We start from the raw sequence: 17020 nt of genomic DNA, 5'->3' as shown, positions 1-17020 counted from the left end.
AGTCATCCTGGGTATATAGGATCTCAGATGGAGTGAAGTTCTGGAGAAGGGTACAGCCAGAGTGAAGTTGCTGCTTTCTGCCCGTCTTGTGGCATAAAAGCTTGTTTCACGCTGTCCTCGAAGTGGATCCAAGTGTGGTACTGTGACAATATTGGCCTTGTACATAACAGTAAGGCCACCCACATCCCTCCTATGTTGAAGGCTCTGCTGAAATGACAGATCTATCCAGGATGGGTCCAGGCGAGAGATGAGACGTCTTGCTCTGTTCTCTACTCTGTCAAGCAGTCGCAGATGAGAGGGGGCAGGCAAACCAAGAAAGTGGAGCATACTCAAGGTGAGCGTACTTGTGCCCCATACAGAATCTTGCAACCCCTACTGTCAAGTAGATGCGAGATCGGGAAGTGCTGTAAGCTTCCTGGCTGCCTTGTTTGCAAGATTTACAACATGGTTCTTCATGGTTAGTTTGGAGTCAAATTTCACCCCAAGGATATCAACTTCTTCTCCAGGTGCCAACACCCTCCCATTCATCCTTACTACTGCACCAGCATTACCATCATGGTGCCTAGAGACGATCATCATTTGCGTTTTCTCAGGTGCAAATGTTACTTGCCATCTATTTCCCCAAGCTGATATAGCTCTCAGCTGGTGATTGATGTAGCTTAGAGCAGCTGGCATTTCTTCTCTTGGATAAGTGGATGTCAGTGTGCAGTAATCATCTGCCTCCCCACTGCTTATTACTCCCATCTCAAAACTACTCTGGTTTCTGATTAGCCATGCTTTGCCTCCACTTTCTGTTCCCTCTATCTTTCCTGATGATCTCCAGCTGGGAAGACTGCATCTATTATCTCTGAGTTTTGTCTCTGTGCGCGCTATAATGTCAGGGGTATGCCTGCAGTTTTCGCTTATTCCATTCTTTGTTGTTATTCCATCTTCATTTATATACCATACTTTGTTTTGTTTCTGTTACTGTGTTCCAGTTTTGGGGTTAGTGGAACAGTTGGGGGTTGGGGTAAAGTTTGGGGGTGCACCCCCACTTACACTTAACTCACCCTTCTCACATCTCCCCTACACACACACTCAGTAAACCTTCAACATAACTGACTAATGGGGAAAAGGGGGTGTACTTATTGCAGATTTTGAGTTGAATCTGAATTGTGAAATTTTGTTTCATGATGGTAAGAGAGTGAGGACTCAGCTGACATGTTCTCTTGGTTCAGAAAACTACTGGACACTGAGAATATTGTAGCCTGTAAAATAATGAAGTTTATACTGGAAGTAAAAATGAAGGGGGTCAAAAGTACAGTAGTACAGTGGTACCTCAAGTTACAAACTTAATTTGTTCCAGAAGGCTGTTCGAGTGCCGATACCGAATGAATTTGTTCTCGCGAGGAATAATGTAAATTAGAGTAGTCTGTTTCAGACCCCCCAGAAATACACTTAAAAAAGCACTTACAAAAATACACTTACATAATTATTCGAGTTGGGAGCTGTTCAAAACTCGAGGTACCACTGTACTATACATGTGCAGTAAAGCACAGCATGGTACAATACAGTACTATATAGTAATATAGAGCAAATTTATTCTTGTGGTGGAAGGATGTGTAAACTTCCATCATCAATAGTGGTGACTCAAATCAAAATCAAAACTATTTCTTTGCTAACTGTTGATGGTTGAGCAGATGTTGATGGTTGAGGAGATATTGAAGATTGAAAAATGTTGATGGTTGAGCAGATGTTGATGGTTAAGCAGATGTTGATGGCTGAGCAAATGTTGATGGGTTAGCAGATGTTGATGGTTGAGCAGATGTTGATGGTTGAGCGGATGTTGATGGTTGAGCAGATGTTGATGGTTAAGCAGATGTTGATGGCTGAGTTCTGAAGAAATAGCTATGAGTTTGGTCGGCTGGAACAATGGAATTGACCGAAAATAGGGCTCAAAGTCGGCAAAATCGCCGATGCATATATATTGCCGAGATAGCTAACTTCGAGGGAGCGTAATTCCATGTTTTCGATCAGATTTCGTACTTATGGTGTCATTACCATCAGGAAAAGATTCTCTATCATTTCATCAGCAAAAATAATTTTTTTTTTTTTTTTCCAAAAATTTTGCAGCATGGAATGAGTTCCAGAAATGGGCTTGCGACAGTCAAAGGGTTAACCTATCAATAGAAACTCTGCTACATCTTCCTCATTTTCATCACTGCTTTCTCCTCCACTGGCTTGCTGCTGTGGATTTACAACCATCTGCACAATTTCTGAGTCAGTATAATGATGAAATTTGAAATTTTGCTAGCCGAAATTAGTGCTGGATTACTGATGGAACCAGATAACTGCTGGATTAGTGATGGCCGACCTGTATATGGTATATAATATCAATAAGTAGGTGAGTAAGTCACATGTGCAACAGTTTAGTACATTTTAGATAAAGATAGCAAACTGTTGTACATGTACCTTACTCATCTGCTTGTTGGTATTATATACCATTTACATAATTAAACATGCCACACTGCTTAAAAGATGACTGCCTGCCAGAAGCTAGATAAGTTTAATATTACTGTTCTTAAAAATGTTTACTGTACTCCATACAGTATATAGTTTTCAGAGGAGGGGTTATGTTGGAGATGTTTGGAACATAACTTTGATTTCTCTCATGTTTGCTTTATTTAGCACAATTTTATTTATTGTAATTGTATTTTATCAATATTGGTAGTCACTCATAGGTGTGAGGCATATCTAAAGGTAAGTGTGAAAGGAGCACCTCAGTTTAAATGAAATTTCTGTGGTAAAAGTTAACTGTATACAGGTGGAAGCAATAAGATCACAGTACAGGTGATACAGTATCACAGTATGCAAAACAACCACTATTTTTTCACAGTCATTATTTTGCATACAGGTGGAAAATTACTGTAAATGTAAATGTTTTTATTGGATACACTCGGTACATGCAGTATTTTATTTTGTATAGAAAGATGCTGATTATATGCCTGCATTTTGTTGCTAAGTCATATTTCATTTGGGATATTCATTGAGGGTATGAATATATTTGGAACTTAGTGTATATGATGGCAAAATTGTTTAAATTATGACTTTTGTATCACATTTACTAATTTTGTCATCATATTACATAATATAATGGCTAACATAAAATTAAAGTAAGTGAATAACTCAGTATTTATTATATTAATACTACACACATCTAATATGACGTATGATAAATTTTGTTTTAGATCCCCAAGCACTTGTCGAAGCAGAAGAGTGGCATACCAGCACCAAACCGTCATAACCCTCCGCCTGCCCACCAGCGCAGACCCCACATAATTCCTCCACATAACCAGCCACTTCGTGCTCCACCACTTGACTATCATCAAGTTCATCGTGTAGGGCCTGTGCATTTGTTTACATTTCCTGTGCCGGGTCCACCAGCTCATCACAATCCTCATCCACCACCAGCTCATCAGCAGGCCCATCTCCAGCTTCATGTAGCTGCACCTGCAATGACTGTTCCTGAAGTAAATGGCTACCAACACCACCACCACCATCACCACCACCACCACCACCATCATCACATTCCCCATGCTGCTAGATACCCAGAAGCGGTCCTCAATCATCATCCCCCAGCACAGCCAGAGCAGATGAGGGACAATCTCTTTGATCAAATAAATGAATTTAATGACATCATGCAAGGAGTCAGGAGGAGGGATGGAGGTGTGGAATATCAGAGAGAGGTTGCACCATGGATACAACAGCAGCAGCAGCAGCAGGTAAGTTAATACCATTTTGAAAACTCTTAGGAAAGTTTAGTAAAAAGAGATTAAGCTTTGATGTAGAGTGAGAAGAACAGATATACAGTTCTTCCTCCATAAGCAGTGCATGCAGTGAAAGTTGACAAAAATATTGGGAGTAGGGACTAGTAACTATTTCTTACTAAAAAGAAAAATAAAGAAATAGTAGAATTGGGTTGTTTGAATGTACATGGGTGTAGTATGGTTGAGCAAAAAGAATTGATTACTAATGCTGTGAATGAAAAGAAGCTGGATTTCCTAGAACTAAGTGACACAAAGCTAAAAGAGTGGGAAAATTTCAGTGGGGAGAAGTAAATTTGGTGTATCTGAGAGAACTAGAACTAAAGAAAAGGTAGCAGTAAAATTAACAAACTATGGAGGAGAAAAAGGAGTATGAGTTATTAAGAATTATATGGACTAGAATAAGAGTTTGATGTGGGAAATGGGTTATAGTAAGTGTTTATGCACAAAGGTAAGAGATGCATGCAGAGGAGATAGAGATTTATGGTGTTAGGCAGATGTTCAGGGAGTTTCAAAGCAAGTGAAAAAATATTTGTTGTGAGGGACCTAAATACTGAAGTGGGAGAAGCCATTTGGAGTGCCAGGGGTAAATGGTAATTAAAGGGTCTTTTAATTGAGTTATGTTTTGAAAGAGGTTTGGTAATAGGTAATTACTTATTGTATGAAAAAAGGGTAAATAAGGTTTTTTTTTTTTTTTTTATCAAACCGGTCATATCCTACTAAGGCAGGGTGACCTAAAAAGAAAAATGTAAGTTTCTCTTGTTAAATTTAGTAATGTATATGGGAGAAGGGGTTACTAGCCCCTTGCTCCCTGCATTTTAGTCACCTCTTATAGCATACATGGTTTACAGACGAAGAATTCTGTTCAACTTCTCCACAGAGATAAATAAGTATGTGATATATGTGTGTGATATATAATAATGGATGCAATGACAACAGTTTGTTAGACTATGTATTAAATGAAAGGTTGATGGTTAAGTTCTGGATGTGCATGTTTTTAGATGGGAGACAGATATATTAGATCATTATTTAGTGGTAACTAAAGTGAGAGAGAAAGATGGGGAACAAGAATATCATCAGTGGGTAAGAGGGAGGTGAAAGTGAATAAATTAGAGGAGATGATAGTTAGGGTAAGATATAGGTAGCTGTTGGGAGGAGGATTGGCTAGAGAAAGTACAGGTAACGAAGGAGTTGAAGAGATATGGGATAGAGTTAAAAGTGCAGTGTTAGAGTGTGCAGCAGAAGTTTGTGGGTATAGGAGGGTAGGTGCAGGAGAGACGAGCAGCAAGTGGCAGAATGATGAGGTAAAGAGGGTGATAAGGGGAAAAAAAAAAGTTAGTACACAAGAGCTTTTTACAATATTTAAATGATATACAGAGAGCAGAATATATGGAAAGAAAAAGAAAGGGTAAAAGAGTGGTGAGGAGGTGCAAAAAAATAAAGCCAATGGCAGAATGGGTAAATCTTTATCAACAAATCTTATTGAAGAAAAAAAAGTGAGATTAATAAGTTAAGAAAGCCTAGTAAATAAATAGATTTAGCAGTTAAAAGCAAAATAGGGAAGATATTAGAGAGGGAGGCAGAGCCTTCAACATAGGAGGGATGTGGGTGGCCTTACTGTTATGTACAAGGCCAATATTGTCAAAGTACCACACTTGGATCCACTTCGAGGACAGCGTGAAACAAGCTTTTATGCCACAAGATGGGCAGAAAGCAGCAACTTCACTCTGGCTGTACCCTTCTCCAGAACATCACTCCATCTGAGATAATATATATACCCAGGATGACTCGAGTATGGAACACTTTCGTACAGCATAATGATGTCAACGAGATAACGTCAGTTGATCAAATGAAAATGCTGGCCCACAGATGGCTCCAACTTCATCCTGTTCCTTGCTTGTATGTCTCATAACAATAAAAATGCTTTCAAATGAGCTGATGTAGGTAACAGCTCTTAGCTTGTCAATAAAACTAGGGATCCTTAACCTTGTCAAACCCTGTGTAAAAAAAAAAAAAAGAGAGAGAGAGAGAGAGAGAGAGAGAGAGAGAGAGAGAGACAGATAGACAGACAGACACACACACACACAGATAGAGAGAGAGAGAGACAGACACACACACACACACACACACACGCACACAGACACACACAGACAGTCAGTCAGCAGACGTGGGTGCACAAGGCTCCGAGAACCTTAGTGTTTTTAAGGCGTGCAGTAACTGCTAGCAGTAATGAGTGGTAGTGACGTCAGTGAACAATTAGCAGTAATCAATGGTAGTGACGTCAGTGAACAATCCTACGAGTGCAAAGAAACACGCCTAATGTTTCTACCCTGGCTGGGAATCGAATGTTTACCAAAAAATCATATATGGCTAACCCAAGCCAGGTACTAGAAATAAGTCACGTTGACTTTTTTGGGTTATCCTAGGTTCTCTACACATATGCTGTTATGTGTGATAATCTGTATAGAGAAAATAACTTTTTTGTTTCAGGTTTATGGAAGCCTGGTCACAGACCGGGCTGCGGGGGCATTGACCCCCGGAACTCTCTCCAGGTAAACTCCAGGTAGTACGAGTGTATATCACAGTTAGCCCTGTGCTACACTCTGTTTTCTCTAATATAAGCCCCAAGACAGGGATAGGAGAATGGTATTTGTATACCATATCCTCTTCATGACTCTGTCGAACTGCTTGGTATTATGCCAAATATTATTTATTCTGGAGTATTTAACATGTTTTATGTTATTTATATTGTTTATTATGTCATATTAGATCAATTGTGATAGGCAAATAAGCTGTAGTGTTGATATTAGTGTAATAATAAAGCATATTCTCCTGCTTCATGAGACTGAGCTAAGGGCAACCGACAGTGGCTTCAAAGCCACCTTATCTTTAATGGATAATGTACTGTGCAGGTGCTTTACATAATGAGAAGCATTTCTTTTATTCATTGGAACCATGGCTAGGGCTAAAAGTAAGCAGGTTAAAACAATAAATGGAGAAAAAGAAATTAGAATGACTTATGCAGCAAGTAGTGCCACCAAACAGTACCAGTAGGTTGGTGTGGCGACCCTGGAAATTTGAAATTATGCTAGCCAAAATTAGTGCCGAATAACTGAAGGAACCGAATAACTGATTGCCGGATTTGTGATGGCAGACCTGTATTGGTATTGGGAAAAAAATTGATATCCCATCCCTAATAGAATTTGTATTGAAAGAATTAAGGGTAAACTAGAAAGTAGGATTGCAGAGGGACAAGAAACATTTAGGAAGGGTGGTGGATATGAAAACCAAATGTTTGCATTGAAGCATGTAAGTGAATAGTACTTAGATAAAGGTAAGGAATCTCTTTTTGCATTTGTGGTTTCAGAAAAGTGGATAGGGAAGCAATGTGGCAGATGTTGCAGATGTATGGAATAGGTGGTAGATTACCTAAAGCAGTAAGGCGTAAGTGGATAGCCAGGCTCAAGATAGGGTATGCAGGAAATACTTGATTTTTGGCGATTTTCCTGAGGAAGGGTAGGGCTCTGCCCTAGCACCCCTGGCTTGTTTTATGGGCATTTTACTAGGTTTTCTTCAGTTAATGGGATGGCCGAACCCATTCCCAATAATTCTTAGCTATATTTTATTGTCCAAGAAATAGGGTAAAACTTGGATATTATTTTGTTTGTGATGGATTTAAAATGAAGGATAAGTGCCATATAGAATATGCCTGGGATGTGATTAATGAACAAAGGAAAGGTTGTTTTAATGGTTGGAATGCCCACGGTGTTTATTTCAGACTCTGTTTTAGAAATGAAATCATTTGAATTTTGTGTACAATTGCCAAATTGCCATCTTTGCCTTTAACAGGATAGTTCTAATAAGTGAATGAGTGGTTTCTTTTGCTCAATCAATGGAAGGGAAGGCATACTAGGAAGCATCTAAGAATTTGGTTGAATTGAGCATTGGAATTGGCTTAAAATAGGACTGAAAGTGGACAAAATTGCTTATGCATAAATTGCACCTAGACCATCAATTTTGCACCTGGGTAATTCTTTAAGTTTCCATCAGACTGCATTTTTGGTGTCATTATTTTCAGAATAACATTCTTTACCATTTCAAATTAATTTTTTTTTTTAAATCATGATACTGTCAGCACTTTTAATTTTGGAGGTCGAGACAGTGAAAGTGTAAATGGTTTGTATTTTGCCTTTAAATTTACAGTAGTTTTTTTTACAAATTTAAATTAAAGATTTTGTTCCCTCTTGCATTTGAAATGTATTTCTTTTTCAGAGTTCTTTTCTTACATTTGTATCTTCATTTCTGGCATGTTTATTTCTTTGATTAGTCTCTAGTTTGGCCTGCTATCAATATTTGTTCAAAGTTTTTTTTTTTTTTCTTTTTTTTTTTTCATAAATCTCCAGCACCTATTCTAAAAGAAACTGTTAATTCCAAGTTCATAAATGTTACAGAACTCTGTGCGTACTTACTTCCATCTATTGTAATTATTATATTGCATTTAGTTTCTTTAGAATATCTGTACTACCTTAAAGCACTGAGTGTTCTTATAATCAGTCATTCCTGATTATATTTTTTGTCCTCTCCAGAGTTATATTTAACAACAATTGTTATTTCCAGTAGAACAATATCACTTTCCAAGTGGATTTAGACAGTTTTGTTGAAAATTTCTTCATTCATTCTAGTGAAAGCCATGTCATATATTCATGGTGTTGTTACTTTCTCTTACTCGTGTCATTCTGTTTATGTGCTGACGGATAAAAAAAAAATCATTATGTTAAGGAACTTCGGTGACCATTTATTTACAGTTCATGCTTCATTGGTTGCCCAGTTTATTTCTTTGTACAGTAGTACCTCAAGTTTCAAACAGCTCCCAACTTGAACAATTATGCAAGTGTATTTTTGTAAGTGCTTTTGTAAGTGTATTTTTGGGGGTCTGAAACAGATTAATCTAATTTACATTATTCCTTATGAGAACAAATTCATTTGGTATCGGCATTCGAACAGCCTTCTGGAATGAATTAAGTTCGTAACTCGAGGTACCACTGTACGTATTTGAAATCTCTAATAACAATTACTTTCCTATTATTTCAGTTACTTATCAGCAAGACTTTCCTTGTATTGTGTAATCCCTCATTTACCTTGTCAAATTCTCTCTGTCTAAAGTCTTTTTAAATTGCATACACTGGCTATCATAATTTAGTCTGGAGTTCTTTCTACAACAAAAATTCCACATTATTTGGGTATTGAATTTTAATTTATAAAGTATGTATTGTTTCCTTTATCAGTATTGCCAGTTCCTCTCACCTCTTACCCACTGTCTCTTCTCCACACTAATTAGTATGCATCAAACAAACTTGTTTAAGGTGTAGTTTTTCGGTTTAGTTTTAATAAGACAGACTGTGACAGGGTTGTTTTACATAATCTTTGTAGATTACACCAAGGAGAATACTTGTGCATATTATACGTACTCTTGCCAACCTCTCATTCTGTAATATATCTTGTTTTTGTTTTATGCAAGTTTCTTCATTCTCCATATCCTTCAAGGGATGGGCACCTTGATGCTGGTGAAGGGTTCCTGATTTAAGGAATTCAAGTTACCATCCCTTTCCTCAGATCAAGCCTGATTACCTTCTGTTTCCTTGGCATTGTATGACCCCTACACAAGTAGCACTACACCTTGAATGTGATCAAAATTAAGGGTGTGCCAAAGTATTGGTATCAGCTGATTTTAATGGTATTGATATTGACATAAATTTGGATATTGATATCAGTGGGTATCAGCCTAAAAATGAGCATTGGTATCATCCCATCCTTAATAATAATTACTAGTGATGGGACGATTCCAAAATTTTCACCAATTCTTTTTTTTTAACATGCTGGCCGTCTCCCACCAAGGCAGGGTAACCTGAAAAAGAAGCATTCACACTATCATCGTCTTGCCAGAGATACTCAGATACGACAGATTAGATGTCACCCTGAACAGCAAATATCCCAAACCCCTCCTTTAGAGTGCAGGCACTGTACCATCAGAATTAGGCAATACAGTGGACCCCCGCATAGCGAACTTAATCCGTGCAAGAGGGCTGGTCGTTATGCGAAATGTTCGCTATGCGAATTAATTTTCCCCATAAGAAATAATGGAAATAAAATTAATCCGTGCAAGACACCCAAAAGTATGAAAAAAAATTTTTTTTACCACAAAAAAAATGTTAATTTTAGTACACACAAACTGAAAAAGGCATGCACAATTACATGACACTTACTTTTATTGAAGATCTGGTGATGACTGATGGGATGGGAGGAGGGGAGAGAGAGTGTTAGTGTTTAGAAGGGGAATCCCCTTCCATTAGGACTTGAGGTAGCAAGTCCTTTTCTGGGGTTACTTCCCTTCTTCTTTTAATGCCACTAGGACCAGCTTCAGAGTCACTGGACTTCTTTCGCACAACATATCTGTCCATAGTGGCCTGTACCTCTCGTTCCTTTATGATTTGTCTAAAGTGGTTCACAACAGTGTCATTGTAACAGTCACCAGCACGGCTTGCAATAGCTGTGTGAGGGTGATTTTCATCAAAAAAGGTTTGCACTTCAAGCCATTTTGTACACATTTCCTTAATCTTTGAAGTAGGCAATTCCTTCAATTTCTCTCTCCCCTCCTTTGAACCAGTTTCCCCAGGTCTGGCCTCTTGCTCTTGAAGTTGATCTATCAGCTCATCAGTGGTTAGTTCTTCATTGTCCTCCTCCACCAACTCTTCCACATCCTCCCCACTAACCTCCAACCCCAAGGACTTCCCCAATTCCACAATTGATTCCTCAACTGGTATACTACTCCTCTCAGGGTTAGCCTCAAACCCTTCAAAATCCCTTTTGTCTACACATTCTGGCCACAGTTTCTTCCAAGCAGAGTTCAAGGTTCTCTTAGTCACTCCCTCCCAAGCCTTACCTATAAGGTTTACACAATTGAGGATATTAAAGTGATCCTTCCAAAACTCTTTTAGAGTCAATCGAGTGTCTGTGGTCACTTCAAAGCACTTTTGAAACAGAGCTTTTGTGTACAGTTTCTTGAAGTTGGAAATGACCTGCTGGTCCATGGGCTGCAGGAGAGGAGTGGTATTAGGAGGCAAAAACTTCACCTTAATGAAGCTCATGTCCCCATAAAGTCGCTCTGCCACGTCTGTAGGATGACCAGGGGCATTGTCTAACACCAGGAGGCACTTAAGGTCTAATTTCTTTTCAGTTAGGTAATCTTTCACATTGGGGGCAAATGCATGGTGTAACCAGTTATAGAAAAATTCCCTAGTGACCCATGCCTTACTGTTTGCCCTCCACAGCACACACAAATTATCCTTGAGGACATTCTTTTGCCTGAACGCTCTGGGAGTTTCAGAGTGATACACTAATAAAGGCTTAACTTTGCAATCACCACTAGCATTGGCACACATCAACAAAGTAAGCCTGTCTTTCATAGGCTTATGTCCTGGGAGTGCCTTTTCCTCCTGAGTAATGTAGGTCCTGCTTGGCATTTTCTTCCAGAACAGGCCTGTTTCATCACAATTAAACACTTGTTCAGGTTCCAGTCCTTCAGTTTCTATGTACTCCTTGAATTCCTGCACATATTTTTCAGCCGCTTTGTGGTCCGAACTGGCAGCCTCACCATGCCGTATCACACTATGGATGCCACTACGCTTCTTAAATCTCTCAAACCAACCTTTGCTGGCCTTAAATTCACTCACATCATCACTAGTTGCAGGCATTTTTTTAATTAAATCGTCATGCAACTTCCTAGCCTTTTCACATATGATCGCTTGAGAGACGCTATCTCCTGCTAGCTGTTTTTCATTTATCCACACCAATAAGAGTCTCTCAACATCTTCCATCACTTGCGATCTTTGTTTCGAAAACACAGTTAAACCTTTGGCAACAACAGCTTCCTTGATTGCCGTTTTCTTGCCCACAATAGAAGCGATGGTTGATTTTGGTTTCTTGTACAACCTGACCAGGTCGGTGATACGTACTCCACTTTCATACTTATCAATGATCTCTTTCTTCATTTCTATGGGTATTCTTACCCTTTGAGGTGTAGGGTTGGCACTAGAAGCTTTCTTGGGGCCCATGGTCACTTATTTTCCACAAACAGCACCGAAAACACTGTAATAATACGAAATATTCCGAGTGTATGCTTGAATGTTACCGCGGAGGCTGGCTGGTAAACAATGGGACGGGCGGCACATGTGAGGCTGGCTGAGGGCGCAGATTGGACGCGTCTCGGACGAAGTTCGCTGAGCGGGTTTTTGTCCACTATGCGGGGCAAAATTTTAGCGAACAAAGCGTTCGCTATGCGGATTGTTCGCTATGCAAGGCGTTCGCTATGCGGGGGTCCACTGTACCTATCAATACTTTCTGCACACCACTAATAATTATATACTTTATTCAGTTAGGTAATGCATGTTCTCCTGTGTGCAGTTTTAGCTTTGCATATTTGTTATATTTTACCAGTTACTTCTGTCTTCAGTTCTATATAATGATGCTCTGAAGAATTCTTAGGTACACAGAGGTCAGCAGCAGCAACTGCAACTGCAGCCACAACTACAGCAACAACAGGAGCAACAACAAAACTATATCAATCCAGAAAATCACCAGCATTTAATTAATATTGTACCCAATCAAAATCAGCATCGGATTCCACAAAATCTGCAAGAACAACAGCCACAGGATCAGCCTAACACTGATCTTCAACAACCGGGTGAAAATCTGTTAGTTGAGCAGCACACTCCTCAGCACCATCAACGACAACAAATAGAAACACTTCTTGATAAGTTTCAGGAGTTTTGTGATATGCTATGATTCTTAGAAACCGATAGTTATTTCAAACATATGAATAAATATAAGAGACTTTGTAGTTGTAGTGCAGTATGTAGGTCATAAAGAGAAAGTGATTGTAAATAATGTGATATTTTACCATGAGCATGAGAACAAGCACTTGCCAGTATCACAACAACAAAAATTTGAAGAATTTCAGTTATTTGTACAAAGTTTATTAGTGAGTAAAAAAAACATTATGGTTACAATATTTCAGATATTTTTATTAATAATTATCCATAATTTAAGTATCAGTTTTTATTTGATATTTAATTGCATACAGAAAAGCTGTGTTTAGCATGGTTCAATATCTTGTGTTTTAAAGGAACTCGAGTCTCATAAAACTTAGATGCCTTTGTTTTTAGCTGATAAATATGATCATTTATTTTTGTATTAGAACTGTGTGCAGTATTTTTGTATGCATAAATCAGCACCTAATGTTTTAAACCTTAGGCAAAAGTAGGTGAATTTTTATTTAAGAGATAATGATTTTTTGTTTTAATACAGTGCAAATTTTTACTGTGTGTAATAAATAAATTATGTATGTGTGTGTGTGTGCATGTGCGTGTGTGTGTACGCGCATGCATGCGTGTTGAGTTATAGCTCCTGGCCCCATCTCTTCACTACCAGATCCATACACTCCCTTCTCCCTGAACTTTATCGAACCTTTTCTTAAAGCTGTGTATGGATCCTTCCTCCACTACATCACTCTCCAAATTGTTCCACTTCCTGACAACTTTCTGACTGAAGAATTACTTCCTAACATCCCTCTAACTCATCTGATTTTTCAGCTTCCAAGCTTCCAGTTGTGATGCCTTGTTGCTGTGTCCCATCTCTGAAATATCCTGTCCCTGTCCAACTTGTCAATTCCTCTCAGTATTTTATATATTGTTATCATGTCTTCCCCATCCCTCCTGTCCTCCAGTGTTACGTTGATTTCCCTAACATTACTCTATAGGGCATACCCCTTAGCTCTGGGATTTGTCTTATTGCAAACCTTTTCACTTTCTTTAATTTCCTGATGTGTTTGACTAGGTGTGGATTCTATACTGTTGCAGCATACTTCAATATGGGCTTGATGTACACATACAGTGTCATGTCGAAATGCTGCTCTCAGGTTTGCCAGGTGCCCATGTCCTGCAGCAGTCATTTGGTTCATGTGCACCTCAGGAGATGTGTGTGGTATGATGCTCACCCCAAGACCTTGAATGAGTTTTGCAGCCTTTGACCTCTTAGGCTGTACTCTATCTGCGGTCTTCTTTGTCCTTCCCCAAACTTCATAAATTTGCATTTGCTGGGGTTAAACTCCAGGAGCCATTTGTCAGACCAGGCTTGCACCCTGTCCAGATCTCCTTTTAGGCTTACCTGATCCTCATCCGATTGTATTCTCTTCATTAGCTTCACATTGTCTTTGAACAGGGACACCCCTGAGTCTATCTCTTTCGTCATGTCATTCACATATACAAGAAACAGCACTGGACCTAGAACTGACCCTTGTGGAACCCCACTCAACACAGTCACCTCATCATGTACCAACACATGTTGTTTCCTTCCTGTCAGGTATTCCCAGATCCATGGCAGTACTTTCCCTTCTCTTCCTGCCTCCTCCCCTAGCTTGTCAACCAGTCTCTTGTGTGGTACTGTGTCAAAAGCTTTCTTACAGTCCAAGAAGATGCAGTCTACCCATTCCTCTCTCTCTCCTGTCTTACTTCTGTTACTTTGTCATAGAACTCCAGTAGGTTTGTGATGCAGGATTTCCCTTGCCTGAAGACATGCTGGTTGTCACGTATGAGCCCGTTTCTTTCTAGGTTCTCCACCACTCATCTTGGCCCACTGCCTTTGCGGTGTCTAGTTTCCCTAGGAGCTTCTTCACTTCCTCCTCGGTTTTGTGTGTTGGGGGGGGGTTGCAGGGGTCGAGTCACAGCTCCTGGCACCTCTTCACTGGATGCTGCTGGGTCCACACACTTCCTGCTCCATGAGCTTTATAATACCTCTTCCTGCCTCCACTACATTACTTTCCAGACTATTCCACTTCCTGACAGTTCTGTGACTGAAGCAATACTTCCTAACATCCTTGTGATTCATCTGAGTCTTCAACTTCCAATTATGATCCCTTGTTGCTGTGTCCCATCTCTAACACATTCTGTTCCTATCCACCTTGTCAATTCCTCTCGGTATTTTATGTCATTATCATGTCCCCACTATCGCTCCTGTCCTCCACTGTCATCAGGTTGATTTCCCATAACCTACCTACCTCTCCCTCCATCCCATTCCCCCCCTCTATCTATCTATATATATATATATATCTTTCTTTCTTTCAACACACCGGCCGTATCCCACCGAGGCGGGGTGGCCCAAAAGGAAAAACGAAAGTTTCTCCTTTTACATTTAGTAATATATACAGGAGAAGAGGTTACTAGCCCCTTGCTCCCGGCATTTTAGTTGCCTCTTACAACACGCATGGCTTACGGAGGAAGAATTCTGTTCCACTTCCCCATGGAGATAAGAGGAAATAAACAAGAATAAGAACTAGAAAGAAAATAGAAGAAAACCCAGAGGGGTGTGTATATATGTGCTTGTACATGTATGTGTAGTGTGACCTAAGTGTAAGTAGAAGTAGCAAGACGTACCTGAAATCTTGCATGTTCATGAGACAGAAAAAAGGACACCAGCAATCCTACCATCATGTAAAACAATTACAGGCTTTCGTTTTACACTCACTTGGCAGGACGGTAGTACCTCCCTGGGCGGTTGCTGTCTACCAACCTACTACCTATATATATATTTATATATATATATATATATATATTTTTTTCAACAAGTCGTCCGTTTCCCACCAAGGCAGGGTGACCCAAAAAAAGAAAGAAAATCCCCAAAAAGAAAATACTTTCATCATCATTCAACACTTTCACCACACTCACACATTATCACTGTTTTTGCAGAGGTGCTCAGAATACAACAGCTTAGAAGCATATACGTATAAAGATACACAACATATCCCTCCAAACTGCCAATATCCCAAACCCCTCCTTTAAAGTGCAGGCATTGTACTTCCCATTTCCAGGACTCAAGTCCGACTATATGAAAATAACCGGTTTCCCTGAATCCCTTCACTAAATATTACCCTGCTCACACTCCAACAGATCGTCAGGTCCCAAGTACCATTCGTCTCCATTCACTCCTATCTAACACGCTCACACACGCTTGCTGGAAGTCCAAGCCCCTCGCCCACAAAACCTCCTTTACCCCCTCTCTCCAACCCTTTCGAGGACGACCCCTACCCCTCCTTCCTTCCCCTATAGATTTATATGCTTTCCATGTCATTCTACTTTGATCCATTCTCTCTAAATGACCAAACCACCTCAACAACCCCTCTTCTGCCCTCTGACTAATACTTTTATTAACTCCACACCTTCTCCTAATTTCCACACTCCGAATTTTCTGCATAATATTTACACCACACATTGCCCTTAGACAGGACATCTCCACTGCCTCCAACCGTCTCCTCGCTGCTGCATTTACCACCCAAGCTTCACATCCATATAAGAGTGTTGGTACTACTATACTTTCATACATTCCCTTCTTCGCCTCCATAGATAACGTTTTTTGACTCCACATATACCTCAACGCACCACTCACCTTTTTTTCCCTCATCAATTCTATGATTAACCTCATCCTTCATAAATCCATCCGCCGACACGTCAACTCCCAAGTATCTGAAAACATTCACTTCTTTCCATACTCCTCCTCCCAAATTTGATATCCAATTTTTCTTTATCTAAATCATTTGATACCCTCATCACCTTACTCTTTTCTATGTTCACTTTCAACTTTCTACCTTTACACACATTCCCAAACTCATCCACTAACCTTTGCAATTTTTCTTTAGAATCTCCCATAAGCACAGTATCATCAGCAAAAAGTAATTGTGTCAATTCCCATTTTGAATTTGATTCCCCAAAATTTAATCCCACCCCTCTTCCGAACACCCTAGCATTTACTTCCTTTACAACCCCATCTATAAATATATTAAACACCCATGGTGACATTACACATCCCTGTCTAAGACCTACTTTTACCGGGAAGTAGTCTCCCTCTCTTCTACACACCCTAACCTGAGCCTCACTATCCTCATAAAAACTCTTTACAGCATTTAGTAACTTACCACCTATTCCATATACTTGCAACATCTGCCACATTGCTCCTCTATCCACTCTATCATATGCCTTTTCTAAATCCATAAATGCAATAAAAACTTCCCTACCTTTATCTAAATACTGTTCACATATATGCTTCAATGTAAACACTTGATCTACACATCCCCTACCCACTCTAAAACCTCCTTGCTCATCCGCCATCCT

At 39.6% G+C, this 17020-nt stretch overlaps 1 protein-coding gene across 1 annotated transcript; it reads left to right on the top strand.

Annotated features, from left to right (window-relative positions):
* Positions 1–2344: 2344 nt before the first annotated feature.
* On the top strand, positions 2345–14481 carry LOC128697456 (PAX-interacting protein 1). The gene is made up of 3 exons (XM_070090393.1): positions 2345–2362; positions 3228–3761; positions 12345–14481. The coding sequence occupies exons 1-3, from the start codon at positions 2345–2347 to the stop codon at positions 12642–12644; spliced, it is 852 nt and encodes a 283-aa protein (XP_069946494.1). The 3' UTR covers positions 12645–14481.
* The last annotated feature ends 2539 nt before the right edge of the window (positions 14482–17020 follow it).

This window comes from Cherax quadricarinatus, chromosome 31 (assembly GCF_038502225.1).
Source record: "Cherax quadricarinatus isolate ZL_2023a chromosome 31, ASM3850222v1, whole genome shotgun sequence".
Taxonomy (NCBI): Eukaryota; Metazoa; Arthropoda; class Malacostraca; order Decapoda; family Parastacidae; genus Cherax; species Cherax quadricarinatus.
Note: the sequence above shows the minus strand (reverse complement) of the source record. Positions and strands in the feature narration are given on the sequence as shown.

Excerpts from the sequence above, each read along its gene's own strand:
- LOC128697456 (XM_070090393.1), top strand. Across the intron at positions 3,762-12,344 it reads AACAGCAGCAGCAGCAGCAG|GTACACAGAGGTCAGCAGCA; the intron begins GTAAGTTAATAC and ends AAGAATTCTTAG.